The sequence below is a fragment of the Triplophysa dalaica genome, chromosome 20, assembly GCF_015846415.1.
Source record: "Triplophysa dalaica isolate WHDGS20190420 chromosome 20, ASM1584641v1, whole genome shotgun sequence".
NCBI lineage: Eukaryota > Metazoa > Chordata > Actinopteri > Cypriniformes > Nemacheilidae > Triplophysa > Triplophysa dalaica.
The window spans coordinates 14,063,239-14,078,428 of record NC_079561.1 but is presented as its reverse complement, the minus strand read 5'-3'; the positions used below and the strand labels follow the sequence as shown (position 1 = coordinate 14,078,428).

Genomic DNA, 15,190 nt, shown 5'->3' with positions numbered 1-15,190 from the left:
TAGCAGCACAACCTTTTCTTTTAAAGCTGGAGTTGCCCTACGCTGCTTGGTGGTTATATCTGGTCTTGGATAATGTATGTAAACTGAAATGGCTTTGATTAGTTTAAGCTGAATCCCTGCTAAAAAAACATATTTTCATTTCAAATATTTTCAATAGAAAGGACAATCATATTGGTTTTAATGGGAACTAAAATTATCTCTGTGGGTTTCTGCAGGTATGTGTTGGGCTCTATTGTTATCTGCATGGTGGAAACATGACAAATTAAATCGCACTGGAATAAGGCCCAAAACACACTACATAAAGAATTTTTGTACAAATGATTACTGGAAACCATTAAAATTGTAATGTTTTGCGCAGGACGAAAAAAAAACACAACTGCATGCACAATTTGATTGAAGATGAAATTTAAGAGTGATACGCTTAGGAAAAAAGACTTAGTTTGGCATTTTTATGCGTCGTTGGTTGGGTTAATGACCGAGTAGTGCTGATAAAAGAGTGCCACTCCAACTTCAGAAAACATTTACAGCTTTCCTGAGCTAAAATCTCTAATGGCAGATTCATGACTGAAGCAGACAGCAAGAGAACTGGACGTTTTAGTTTTTACCTGAAGTGCTGATACAATCATTGTTTGAATTTTCATACTTTTTTGAAAACATTTATTTTGCTCACACAGAATAGGAGAAACACTGCAGTGGTCAAAGGAAGAAGTGTTTAAGGACCTTTATTCAAACGCTTGGTTCTGTGGCCACTCGGAAGATAAATAAAACAGGTGCAACCAATAAAAAGTTGGATCGACAAACGCGGATAAAAATGATGTGCGGAATCATTACAGTATGAATGAAAAGGGACAAAGACAAAAATAAACGCCTTAAGAGGAAAAGGTCTGTAGGCTTGAGATTTTGTATGACATGTTTTTAAAGTTCATGTTACACTGTAAAATAATTTACAGAGTGATTATTTACTGTATATCTCCACAATAATCTATGGCTTTACAAGATGTATGCAGTTTGCAGGAACCCCCTCTGTTTCCTCAATGGACAGCTCCACTCTCACACTTCTTTATGCCCGAAAATACCTCTCATCTTAATGGAGGATGGAGTCATGGAGAAGCTTGTTCTTCCTGGATGCCTAGGGGGGGCGGTGTGAGTCCCCTAGAGTTTTACATGCCGGTTGCCAAGTACCTCACAGAGAGTCCTTTAAGATTTGGCCAAACAAACCTCATTTCATCCACCACAAATCTACTGACTGTTGACCATCTACGCCCCTCATTACCGTCCGTCTCTCTTCCTACACCAACACCCTGCTCAATCTCTCCGGCCGTCCCTTTGCCCTTCACTCTCTCTCACGGCACTACAACTTTGGGCTTTGCGTTTCAGGGAGGGGTGATTGCTGCAGCCGACACTCGCTCCAGCTGTAAGGGTCTTGTGGCCTGCCCTTCATCCCCGAAGGTCCTACCCATCCATTCTCACCTGGTGGGTACCACATCTGGAACCTCGGCTGACTGTGCCCTCTGGAAACGCATCCTGGCACGAGAGCTCAGGCTGTATCAGCTTCGACATCGCAGGAGGCTGTCAACAGGGGGTGCTGCCAAACTGCTGTCCCACATGTTGCACCCGTTTAAAGGCACAGAGCTGTGCGTCGCTGCTACCCTGTGTGGATGGGATGGGGATGGAGAAACCGGTGCAGATGAGGTCACAGTCACAGAAAGATATGCAAATACTCAGGCTACTGTGAAGAGGAACACAAACACTCAAAGAGTAGCAAGCAATTCAAGAAGCCAATCAGACTTAAGGTCTGGAGCAACAACTCAATCAATCAGAGGTGATTATAAAAATGCTCTGTCAGTTTCTTCAAGGGACGCAACCAAAAACTACTCAAGTGTAGGCCTTTCGAGAGTGTCTGGCCCACGTGTTGTTTACGTGTGCAGTGATGGGCTATGTTTGAAGGGGGAGCTGTTCTCAGTGGGATCTGGATCACCTTACGCATACTCGATCCTCGACAGCAGTGTTTACTGGGGTATGAGTGTAGAAGAGGCAACTCTAGTCGCTAGAGAGGCTGTATACCGTGCCACACACATGGATGCATACTCAGGCAATAACGTTGATCTCTATCATGTCACTGCCAAAGGATGGAGGCGCAGACAGAGGGAAGATCTGAAAGAGGAATATTACAAAGAGAAAGAGAGGGAGAGAAAGAGGGTAGAGGAGAGGAAAACAGAGGAGACTGTGATGGTTAAATGAATTTTGGTTTTGAAAAGATTGTCCTTTTTTGTACTGTAACAAAACAATTTTTGTCACCTATTACTCTGTTATTTTGAAATCAAATGTAATGTATAAAACTAGTTTTGCAGGCATCAGTTCTGTCCAAGTAACTTAGTTAACCAAGGGGTTCCCAAACTTTTAAGCCTGCGACTCCCAAATTAACAGTGCCCGGGACACGAGACCTCCACTATCCTTGGATACTGCGCATGTTCACTTATTAGGTCTACACAGATTGTGTGAATTCAGTCAAAAGTCTCATGCTTATTTATTTCTGGTTAGTGTTAACTAAAGTCATTGTATGGTTTTGTGCTGTACGTTGCTGTAGATTTCTTATCCATACTAAACAGTAATAAATGCTGTAATAAACAGAATAGCTTGTCTACCTGTTTGATATCAACATACTTGATGTAACTTGTCACATCATTACATTCATGCCAACAGTCCAGCGCTCTAAAGATTGAACCACATGGACCTCTACTGGAAGCATACAGAATTTATTTTTTTAATGTGCAACAACACTGCACTGAAACTGATTTGCGTTATGTGTTAAGCTTAGCTGTTTTAGAATCAAAGAAACTTAGTTCCTTAGCCTGTGTGTGTATATGCGTTATTTGAGAAATTTTCATTTTCACTAGAGTAAAGACATACATCCACATTGTACAAAATGACACAGATGTTTACTTAAAAATATTGTGCGTAATATTGTTACCATCATTTTTTAAAGTACTTTAAAATAAAATTTTAATGCAATATTCCATGAATCAGAAACGTCTGAAAACACATCTCTTCCGTCAATACCTGAATGATCAGTTCTGACTTCTATTTCTTCTCTACTCTTTAAAAATAAAAATAACTTAGCTCTGTATACTGTGTTAGGTTATTTGAGACAAGTCTTCTTTTTGGATTGCACTTATGCTTTTGTTTTACTTATGCTGTCCCAATTGCTTCCATTGCTTACCCCACCTGCAAGTCGCTTTGGATAAGTGTCTGCTAAATGACTTAATGTAAATGAATAAGTCAAATAAAATCAAGAAGAAAAACTTATTTGAGCATTGGATTTAACTTCATGATCTTTTGTAACTGCATTTTAACAGTAATTAGTGTTTACAACATATATGATGTACAAGTAAGCTGAGAGGTGTCTCAGTACTGGCATTAGCACCATTAATGTTCACGGAGTGAAGAAACACACATCATGTGCTCTCCCCTCTTTAAGATTTTTACGTTGTCATTTAGAATTCCTAAATTCTATAATTCAACTTCAATTTCAACCCCTGCTTATAACAAAAACAATGACTGAAGAAAACAGAAACAATAAGAAGTCTGTTATGTCTTTATGTAGACAAGAAACTGGAAATGTAAATCCTTTTTACAACTTTATTAATCCGCACTAATGGTCAGCATAACATGCATGCACATGCTCAGTATTTCTTCTCACTCGTCTCTCCTGGCTATACACATCTTTACAACTCAAGAAGCTTGAGTGCCATCTAACGGTGCAATAATGTAACAACACCACATATTCCCCTTTTACTTAAATTAATTCTTTTGTAACCAACACATGACATGAAATAGAATCAAGAACAGCAAATCTACCATGTATTAACAATTTCACCTATAAATGAATTACACTAAGCAACACATTAAATGAATGCAGAAGATTATTTTAAAGAAAAAGCAGTATGAACCAACTACTCAACTAGTATTCAGTACTTGACTTTATGTGAATGATTTATATATATATATAGTGCAAAAGTCCATGTTAAATTCTGTGACTAATAAACATAGTCCTTTAGCCAACCCGGCTCACGTCTTTGACTTTGCTCTCTTGAACCAGCAACAGAAGACACTGAATTTCCAGATGAAGGAGCATGAGAAGGAATCAAGTTTTCAGGATTGAGAGTCATTCCATTATCCAGCTCTCTAGTTGGTACGGGTGCAAGACAGGATGCATGCCACTTCTTTCCATCGTCCAAGAGGTAAGTGTAAGGACCAACCTTTCTTCTAACCTCAACTGGAGGACTGAATTTTGGATAGGCTTTTGGTACATGTACTGTCTTCTTAATGAGCACTTTATCTCCTTTTTGAAAAGAAAAATGACGCACTCGATGCTTGTGGTCAAAGCGAGATTTCATGACCTCCTGACGTGAAGAAACCCGCTGTTGCAGTTGTGTAGGCTCATGACCAGAAGGTGAAGATTTCAGGACATTGAGACGGGTACGCATTTTCCTTCCATGAAGTAATTAGAATGGAGAAACACTAGTCACCGCATGAGGTGTAGCGCGATAAATCTGCAGGAAGTCAGTCACTGTTGTTTTCCATGGTGCTGATTTTATGATTGCTGATTGGATTGTACTCTTAAGAACTCTGTGAAAGCGTTCTATAGCACCATTTGCAGCAGGACGATACACTGAAGTGCGAATGTGCTTAATATCTCTCTCTTTCAGGAATGCAGCAAACTCAGGAGAAGTGAACTGAGGCCCATTATCACTGACCAGAGTGGTCGGGTTGCCGTGTCTACTGAAGACCGAGGTAAGAAATGCAGTCACCTGTTTTGTTGCAACAGACGCAGTAAAGGCTACCTCAGGCCATTTACTATAATAGTCAGTGAGTGTCAGAGCATATCGACAGTCCCAGACAGCAGTCTCGAAAGGGCCCACAATGTCAATCGCCAGTTTTTCCAGGGTGCAGAAGGTAAAGGAACAGGCTGGAGTGGGACAGCAGAGGCTTTCGCAGATTTATCCAGAGAAAGACATAATTGACACGCAGCAATTTTCTCAGTCACAAATGTGTCCATGTTTGGCCACCAATACATGTCACGCAGACGTTGCTTTGTTCTCACAATTCCCTGAAGACACTCATGTGCAATACGGAACAATGACTCACGGAGTTTCCCAGGCACTACCAATCGAGATCCTCTAAATACAAAGTCAGCTTGCACACTAAACTCATGCCTGAGCTTGTAGCATGGACGAAGAACAGGATCCAAAGCAGCAGAAGATGGAGGCCATCCACGCACAATTTGTGTGTGCAGTGCAGAAAGTTCAGAACAGTGAGCAGAGGCAGCAGCAAACTCATCCTGGGAAATGGCAATCGGACCAGTGGACAGTAAAGCAACAAACTCGGGTTCTGTATCCGACTCAGCAGCCGAAGTCAGAAGCAAGGGCAAGCGAGATAAACAATCTGCAGTGTGGTTTTTAGATCCAGCACGGTACACAACTATGTAGTCGAAACAGAGCAACCGAGCAGCCCACAGAGCTATGCGCATGCCAGCTCTATCAGTCCCTTTTGTTGTCAGCAGTGTTGTTAAGGCCTGATGGTCAGTCCGCAAAGTAATTTTTTCCACTGCACAGACGCACGCCAGAGCCTCCTTTTCCACAGTGGAGTATTTCTGTTGAGCTGACGTGAGTGTTCTGGACGCGAAAGCAACAGTACGTTCTTGACCATCAGTGCATATTTGTGCGAAGCCAGCACCTAGTCCGTAAGCAGACGCATCAGTAGAAATGACCACTGGGATCTCCGGATCAAATAGGGCAAGTGCCGGACTGTGTACTAGTAGTTGTTTCACATTATACAAGCTTTGTTGAGCTTCATCAGACCAGCGAAATCCACTCTCATCTCTCAGGCATCCACGCAGAGGCATCACCACTGAAGCAAATTAGGAATGAATTTGTTGTACCATGAAAGAAGACCCAGCAAAGAACGCAACTGTACAGCATCGGTCCTCGCAGGTCAACACACATTCGGATCCCCCCCGTTTTCTTTTGGACCACAACAATCAGATAAACCCATGGAGAAGAGTCAATCCTTTCAATCACACCTGCATGTAGGAGTCGTTCCAGTTCTGTGGAAACAGCATCTCTCACAGAGAAAGGTAAGCGACGCAATTTGCATCTGACAGGAGGTACAGAGTCAGAAATGTTTACCTTGTGGGTGAAATTTTTTACACCGCATAATGTAGCACGCTGTGGTGGAGAAGTGGAGAGGGCACAGACTGAGGTGGATTGTGTCGGTAGCAGCACAGTGTGTCCATTAAATCGAAGCTGAAGTCCCTTGATGAGATCCATGCCTAGCAAAGCTGTGCCATTGTCGACAATAAAGAAGTGTGCAGGACAGGTAATGCCATATTTAGTTACCTTTGCAGGTAAACAACCTAGTACAGAAATCGGCTCTTGTAAGTAAGTAACTAAACGGGCAGCAGGAGCTTGTAACAGCACAGTGCAAAAATGCTGCTCATACAAATGATTCGGCAGAATGGACAATGATGAACCAGAGTCCACTGTAAGTTGAAGAGACACAGAAGTGGCAGCAGGTGAGGCATGTATGGTCACATCACACATCAAATGGTCTTTACTCCAGGCAGATAAAGAACACAGACCTCCGGTAATTCAACTGAATGCACTGAATGAGTAGGAGCAGAACGGCAGACTCGTGCAAAATGTCCGATCTTATTGCAATTCTTACATTTAGCAGATGCAGCAGGGCAGTTCTGTGCGTTTGCAAGATGTCCAGCAGAGCCACAGCGAAAGCATGTTCGAGCTGACGGAGTAGAAGCAGAAGGTTTTGATGAGGTACGTGCTTTGAATTTGGGCTTAGGACGCTGTCGTCCAGAAGCAGGAGTGACATGTACGGCTTGTACAGGAGCGAGGGAACTTGTAGTCATCAATTTCGCCTGAGCATCAGCGGCCTCTAGCTGTGTAGAAATTGTAATTGCAGTCTCCAGTGTCAATTTAGATTCCATTAATTATCTTTCACGAATGCAAGGGTTAGCAATATTTTCGACAAGCTGATCAGGCAGCATATCATCAAGATTGTCAGCAAATTCACAAGTAGTCGCCAAATCTCTCAATGCAGTAATGTATTGCACTACAGTTTCATCCGTCCTCTGTATGCGTTTCCTGAAAGCATGTCTTTCCACGACCACATTTCTTTTTGGAACGAAGTGTTCTTCCAAAGCCTTAATAGCATCAGCCAGGCCGTCACCGGTATTGGGCAGTGTATAAAACAATCTCTGACCTTCAGTTCCGAGGCAGTGGAGAAGTAAATCCTGCTTTCCGGCATCTGCCCAAGAATCCCCAGTAGCATTGATAACGAGCATGTAGTTTTCGAAACATCTTCAGCCATGTTACTAGCGGTATAGCAGGCTCAACGGGACAAGGCAAAAAAGGATTGGGAAATGGAGCACTTACTGAAGCCATCCTCAAACAATCTTGTAGAGAGAAAAAGAAATCCTCGTCCCCAATTTTGTTATGTCTTTATGTAGACAAGAAACTGGAAATGTAAATCCTTTTTACAACTTTATTAATCCGCACTAATGGTCAGCATAACATGCATGCACACGCTCAGTATTTCTTCTCACTCGTCTCTCCTGGCTATACACATCTTTACAACTCAAGAAGCTTGAGTGCCATCTAATGGTGCAATAATGCAACAACACCACAAAGTCACCCTGATAGTGTTTATTGTTTCCTTTAGTTAGACTCCGTTATTTATTTTAGTTATCCGTTATTTTTTTTATTACTTTTTGATCAGCTTTAATAGTTTGTTTCTGAAGCACATTTATGACAGCCAAACAAAACGTCTTGGTTACGGATGTTATCTCACTTCCCTGATGGAGGGAACATGACGTTGTGTCACGTCTTAAGAACCTATCAACTTCTGACTACTTTAGGAAAGGCCAATAAAATTGGCGAATGAAATTTGCATGCTGGACTCCGCCCCCGGATATCCGGGTATAAAACGGAGACGGCGTGCTGCATTCATTCACCTTTGGGCTGAGGAGCCTGAGAGCCTCTCTTGACTGCTGCAGCATTGTGGCATGAAGGACACAACATCTCGTTCCCTCCATCAGGGAACTGAGTGTCATGAAACACAAAGGGTGGTGAGGACACAAAGGGTGGTGAAACAAACACCCACGAGGGGGCAACAGAACAAAACATGGAAACAGGAACAAGGACTGACACTTGACTGACACTTGACTAACACTTGACTAACACTTGACTAACACTTGACTAACACTTGACTAACACTTGACTAACACTTGACTAACACTTGACTAACACTTGACATTTAAACTACAATAAACTGATCTAAACAAGACACAGGACTCACCACGGATGACACAAACAATGAACCAGCACAAGACAAGAAACACGAGGTCAATATAAAGGGAACCAAATCAAGAGGGGACAGGTGCAGGGGATAAACTAATTTACACTAACTAGGAAACAGGAGGGCAGGAACATTGAAAAGACCGGAGAGAGAGTATGGCAACTAATAGGTGCCAAAGTAGTCTCTCTCCAACATAAAACAAGGGATCCTGTCTGATTCCACCTCAAGACCAGGAAATACCTGACATGGTGAGGCGGAACCATGACACTGAGATTACATCCGTAACCAAGACGTTCCCTTTTTGGATAGGTAGGGGGTCCCAGAGCTTTTGGAAAGATGGGAAGCCCCTGCCATCGGCCATCACCAGCGGAGTCCTTGTTTCTCTAACAGCAAGAAGCCGCCCGGCCCCGTAAGAGCCACTGGGTAAGCGCCATTTTGTCAGTGAAGAAACGCTACAGACCACTTCCTAGCGTAGGGAAGAGTTTAGTGGAGACAACAACATGGTCTCGCCGGTAGGGGAGAACTCATGGAAGGAATGTGCGGACTGAATGAAGTACCGCAAAGTGGAGGTCCACCTAGGGAAGGTCATGGGTTACCATGGTGGGAACCGATCATGATTATACATCACATGGAACCTCCAGGCTGGTGGGCTACTACGTCTGGAGCACTAGGTCCGATAAAGGTATGCCGTAGAGAACTGTACCCGGCCTAAGGGGGCAGGGCTACTCTTCCCAGCCCGCCCGCAGGAGATGCTTAGTGATGGATAGAATGCCTGTTCTTCACCCAGTGGGGGAAGAAGGGAGGCGAGAATCGCATGCTGACCCACATAGGATGGGGGAAGGTGCTATAGCAGGTGAATGGCCTACCGGCTACCGGTCTTACCTGTTGGTACCAGGCAAGACTCGAGCTGACACCGGTTCTATGGGGAGGATGTAGAACCTTGCGAAGGTGTTGGGCGTGCAGATGTCTGCCAGAGAGGCACCCTAAGCCAGTTTCCACAAGGAGGCTATACCCCAGGTGGACTGAGCTCTCACTGCCAGTGGGCATGGGCGATCTTGGGACCAGAACGCCGTAGTAACGGCATCCACAATCCAGTGCGCCAATCTCTGTTTGGAGAATGTCCTCCCCTCCTGCTGACCTCCAAGACAGACAAAGTGCTGTTCAAAGCTCCTGAAGCTCTGCATTTGGTCCAAGTAGAGGCGCAATGCGCATACTGGACACAACAAGGATGGGGTAGGGTCTTCCTGCAAGTTCACCATCTGGTCCCAAAAGGGAGTGGTGGGAACTTTGGGCACGTAGCCGGGCTGGGGTCTCAGGATGATGTGAGAATCACAGGGCCGGAATTCTCGGAAAACTATGGACATGGAGAATGCTTGAAGGCGAGCGCAATCAGGAGAGCCGTCTTCATAGTGAGGTGAAAAAGAGCGGCATCTCCGAGGGGCTTAAAGGGGGGCCTCTGGAGGCCTGCCAGGACCACATCAAGGTCCCAAGAGGGTATGGAGCTCAGACGAGGCGGATTCAGCCTTCTCGCGCCCCATAGGAACCTGATGACCAGGTTGTGCTGCGCTAGAGACTTACTAGCAACTGGGTTGTGACGAGTGGCAATGGTAGATACATACACTTTCAGTGTGGAAGGGGAGAGATTACTCTCTCTTCTCTCTTCTAAAAAGGACAGCACGTTCCCGATCGAGTTACTCTGTGGGTCTTCTCTTCGAGAAGAGTACAAGGATGAGAAGAGGCGCCACTTACAGGCGAATCGCCGACTAGTGGCAGGGGCCCTAGCCTGAGGGATCATGTCGACTACTGCAGGGGTAAGGCCACTCAGAATCTCCTCGTCCTGTCGAGGGTCCTCATTTATCAACAGTGTGGAAACTCAGATGTATGCATAGTAAGTGTGTTTCACACCAAGTGTGTGATATACCAATTTGTACCTATAAGTAGAAATGTGCATAAATACACGCACACCTCTGAGCATGCTTACGCAGAAAACCTAGTGGTAGAACAGTGATACTACAAAAAGGAAGTGCCACCGTGTGTTTCCTTTGTCCTTTATTTGCAAATACTCAACTATCCTATCCTATTCTCTTATAAAGAATTATGAAATTAACAAGAAAAACCAAATTGTGCAAAACATGCATTGCACGAAGAATGCGTTTTCAAATACCGGTTTGATCATGAGTACATTCACGTGATTTATAAAGGAAGGTTTCATCACCATATATGGTTCATTGGGGGTGTTTCCGAATGCAAATGACCATGAACTTGAACATGCATGGTGCTTAAGAACATGTGGGATTTATCAACAATGATTACTCACTGGTGTGTGTTAGAACCGTGTACGCACATTTGATAAATTCAGATTTTTTTCTACTTTAACACATCCTAAATTTCACTCGTAGGACAAAACACGCACTTTTGATAAATGAGACCCCAGGAGCCAGACATGAAGGTTCCAGAGGTCTAGTCTGGGATGCCATAATGTGCCCTTCCACTGAGAAAGCAGGTCCATCGTCAGGGGAATCGGCCAGGGGTGAGTTGTCGTCAAGAGCATTAGCTCCGAGAACCAAGTTCAGTTGGGCAGGTACATCGCCACAAGCGTCGACTGATGAGAGAGCGCGTTGGCTATCTTGTTCAGGTCGCATGGGATATGTGTGGCTCGCAGGGAGCTGGTTACCTGCTGACTCCACAGGAGGAGGTGTTGGGCGAGTCACGTTAACTGTCGATGGTAGATGCCACCCTCGTGGTTGATATACGCCGCGGCAGTTGTGCTCTCCGACCGGACCAGCAAGTGCTTGTCCTGCATGAGAGGTTTTAGCCTCTTCAGTGCAAGTAGCACAGCCAACAACTCTAGGCAGTTGATATGCCAGCGCAGGCGGGGGCTGTCCAAATTGTTTCAGGGGGACCGCTGACAGCTTGAAAAGGTTAAAGCAGTGCAACACTGAATGTGCACACTCGTTAGTCAGTGGTGCTGTCATGGAGACAGAGTCGAGTTCCATACCCAGAAAAATTATGCTCTGTACGGGGGAGAGCTTGCTCTTTTCCCGGTTGACCTGTAGTCCCAAGCGATCTAGGTGCCGGAGCACCAGGTACCTGTTTGCACATAACAGATCTTGTGAGTGTGCCAAGATAAGCCAGTCGTCAAGTTAGTTGAGAACCTGCACGCCCTTCTCCCTGAGGGGGCATTCTAGGTCTTACTAAGTTCCACATGCAACTCCATGATTTGAATGATTTGAAACCAGAGCCGGGGATCGTTATGCTCACGGCTGCGGCGGCCCTGGAAAGCATGGCTGACATCTCAACGTCCACATCTTCCTGGGCTCGACCCCCCCAAAGGGGGTTGAATGGCAGTAGGTCACCCTCTGATGCTGCGTCTCAAAACATCTCAAAATCATCACGCACCATTTGCAAATACGTGGCTGAAGAACAAGACGGGGTGGGACCGCCTCCTGGGAAAAGTCAGACGAGCGAGAAAATAAAAGTAAACAATATGTAAAGCTATGGCCCTGGGGCACATAAAGAAACACTTTTGTTGCCTGCTCTGGTACTCTCGTTCTCCTGCAAACTTTCGTCTCTCTCGAGTTCTAAGCTGATTTTTCTCTCTCTGTCGCCTGTTCCTGTTGTCTTTTACCGTCTTCTTGCCAATCACTGAAACGAGACACCGGTGTTTAAAATTTGAACTTGACCTACTTATATCTCTGTCTCTCCAACTGCAGACTTTGCTTAGCCACGCCCCCCTTGCCACGAGAACAGCGGGACATGCCACGATGGGGACGCCCAGGGGAAGTCGCAGGAAGTGACAGTCTGCTGCACCACGTCATAAGGTTCCAGCAGTAATTCAGCGTAAAGATTGGTCTTGATGTCGATCTTTCCCGAAGGCTACGAAGAACAAAAGGTGAATGAATGCAGCAGGCCGTCTCCCTTTTATACCCTGATATCCGGGGGCGGAGTCTGGCACATAAATTTAATTCGCCAATTTCATTGGCCTTTTCTAAACTAGTCAGAAGTTGATAGGTTCTCAAGACGAACTCCATCTTTTGGTTCGACACAACGTCGATAAACCGACAAAAAGGGAATTTAAATTTTCTTGTCCACTTTCTGATGATACATGATACGGTGGTGACTTTTGCTTGACTCAATTATACAATAAGAAACAATGTATGAATCTCAACATTGTAACAATCAACAAAATAAAGCTTCGTGATGCAATGCATGGTTCACTCTAAAAATGGCTGGGTTATTTTTTAACCCATACCGCTGGGTTGAGTCCGTTGGGTTGTTTTGTTGGGTTATTTTTCCACATGTTAAACACTTTTTGGGTAGTTTTAGTTTTCAAGGCGTTGGGTTAAACCCGCTGGGTTAATGTGCAGGGTTGTTTCTGCCACGGGGTTATTTGAAGAGTCTCGAGCGCTTACCGCCCTGAAGACGTTGAGTGTACTTCGCAACTTTCATTTTTATAATGAACAAAGGGGCAAAGTCACTGGCTGGAGCAATTTAAAGCTAAGGTTTTTACTTTTTAATTGAATATTTATTGAAATAAGCATAATTTGTAAAGTTTTGCAAGGCAACAGTGTCTTAACTAACATTAGTGATGAAATTTAGACGACCAGCAACTGTTACCTCAGATCTCCAGATAAATTGACCTCGCATAGTCCTGTGAAGATGCGCGAAAATGCAAATTAATAAAATTTTAGTGTACCCCATCACATGTAAGCTAAGTTTATGAACTTTAGTGAGAATTTTAAAAAATTTGAGTCAAACCGGCGAGTGCCCCTCGAGCGCGGGCAAGCATTCACGGTTCAGGAACGCCTCTCTCGGTGTCCACTCTGAATATTAAGCGGCCAGTCAATTATATTGCTCCCTCTGTTTTAAACCAAACATTTTAAGGTTTGTGCATATATTAAAGAAAGACGAGTGTGGTAGCCTGTATTTAATGAGTTGATTTGCTGCACGTGTGGTTTCTTAGTGTATTAAGTGGTGTAATTCATAATGTATTATACATAATTTATATGTCTTTAGTTAGTTTTATTAATTGACATTTGTTGCTACATATTGTGGAGTATGTTTATTGGTCATTTATAATGTTATTTATAATGCTTCTTGATGTTTGATATGAAACATTTTTATTTATTAAACTGTTTTCTTTTAATTATGCAAATCTAAAAATATTGCTGTTACTGGGTGTAAAAGTTGACATTTTTATTAACAATTATTTTTACAGTGAAATAAAAAATATTTTTTTTAAAAACAAATGTCAATTGTTTTGATTGACAATGAAGTACAGAATAAATTAAGAATAACCCAGCAAGAATAACCCAGAATTAAACACATGAATAGTTAAAATGACTACATTTTGGGTTTTTTCAAAACCCAGCAAGCTGGGTTAACTTTAACCCAGCATGTGTTCTGTCCAATATTTACCCAGCACTGGGTTGCCAATTGGGTTGTTTTTAACCCAGCCATTTTTAGAGTGTTGGTAAAATCATAATACAAAACTCATTCATGACTCCCAGCATGCATTGCAGCTTAAATAAAGATAAAACTCTTGTCAACAGTGTTGAGACTAATTCTTGATATCTGAAAGATTTACACATTAAAGCTTTAAAATCTGTGAAAATGTCTTTCTAAAAAGCTATTAGACCGTTATTAGACAGCTGTGGCGTGCAAAACAAATGCCTAAAAAATGAATAAGAGTATCCTATATTCAGCACAAAAATTATGAAGTTTGGCTAAGAGACAAGATAATCTGCATTTGTTTGTCTGTTATAAATGTGCCTCAAAAACACACTATTACAGTTTGTCAGGATCTCCAAGAAGAAAACCATGCAGAGGCAGCAGGACAAGGATAGCACAAAAAAATAATGTGAAAAACTGTTAAAGTACTGACAGAAAACTACCAGGACATTTTCCTTTATTTTACAGACATTTCCGTTAATGCTAAAATGTAATTTAATACAAAATGTAAAATACAGGAAAAACAACTGTAAAAAATTAATATGGAAAAAAAATTGTATAAATACAGAGTGTTGTGCCCTATTTTTTATGGAAACATCGTCATCCTGCTGGTAACTGTAACGTAAATAAACTTGAATTTCTGAAAGTGAAAATGTTCAAGTGCCTTTCATGTATAGACTGTGTTGGTTTACCCTTGTAGATGGCCTGGGGAGAAAATTTTATATTGTTTTCATGGATATTTTAATTGGAGTTTTAAAAGAAATATATGATGATATTTTTAACAAGGGACAAAAGAATTTAGAATGAGCATGGGATTGAAGAAAGTAATTTATAAGAAAAAAGGAGATAAGAAAGACTTATTAAACAGACATTAAACAATGTTAAATACAGATTTAAAGATTTTAGCAAACAGATTGAGAGAAGTAATGCCAACAATATTTAAGACTAACCTAGCATATGGAGAGAAAAGGAAAGACATAGAAGACACAAAGTTAAGCGTAAAATATATTTTAACGAATATTAAAGAGACAAAAATAAAAGCAAACATTATAAGTCTGGATTTTGAAAAAGCGTTTGACAGAGTAGAGCACAAGTTTTTACTTTGAGTTTTCAAAAGATTTGGTTGAGGAGAGAATTTTATTAAATGGATAAGAATTTTATATAAAGGAGTAGTAACGAGAATTAAGTGCACTCTTAGAAATGAAATGTTGTATTTAATTAATAAAGTTATGTCAACTGATCCCACCAAACTTAGTTGCTTAAATGGAAAAGGTAATATACAATTAATCGTAACATAATGTTTTAAGTAAATCGCCCATAACTTTGTTAATTAAATGGTACATCACACACTTATTTTGAATAAATG

General features: G+C 42.4%; 1 protein-coding gene across 1 annotated transcript; it reads left to right on the top strand.

The window, feature by feature from the left end:
• The first annotated feature begins 984 nt into the window (after positions 1-984).
• On the top strand, positions 985-2,241 carry psmb11b (proteasome 20S subunit beta 11b). The gene is made up of 2 exons (XM_056733596.1): positions 985-1,793; positions 1,881-2,241. Exons 1-2 carry the CDS (start codon positions 985-987, stop codon positions 2,239-2,241), a joined length of 1,170 nt encoding a protein of 389 aa, XP_056589574.1.
• Positions 2,242-15,190: the final 12,949 nt, after the last annotated feature.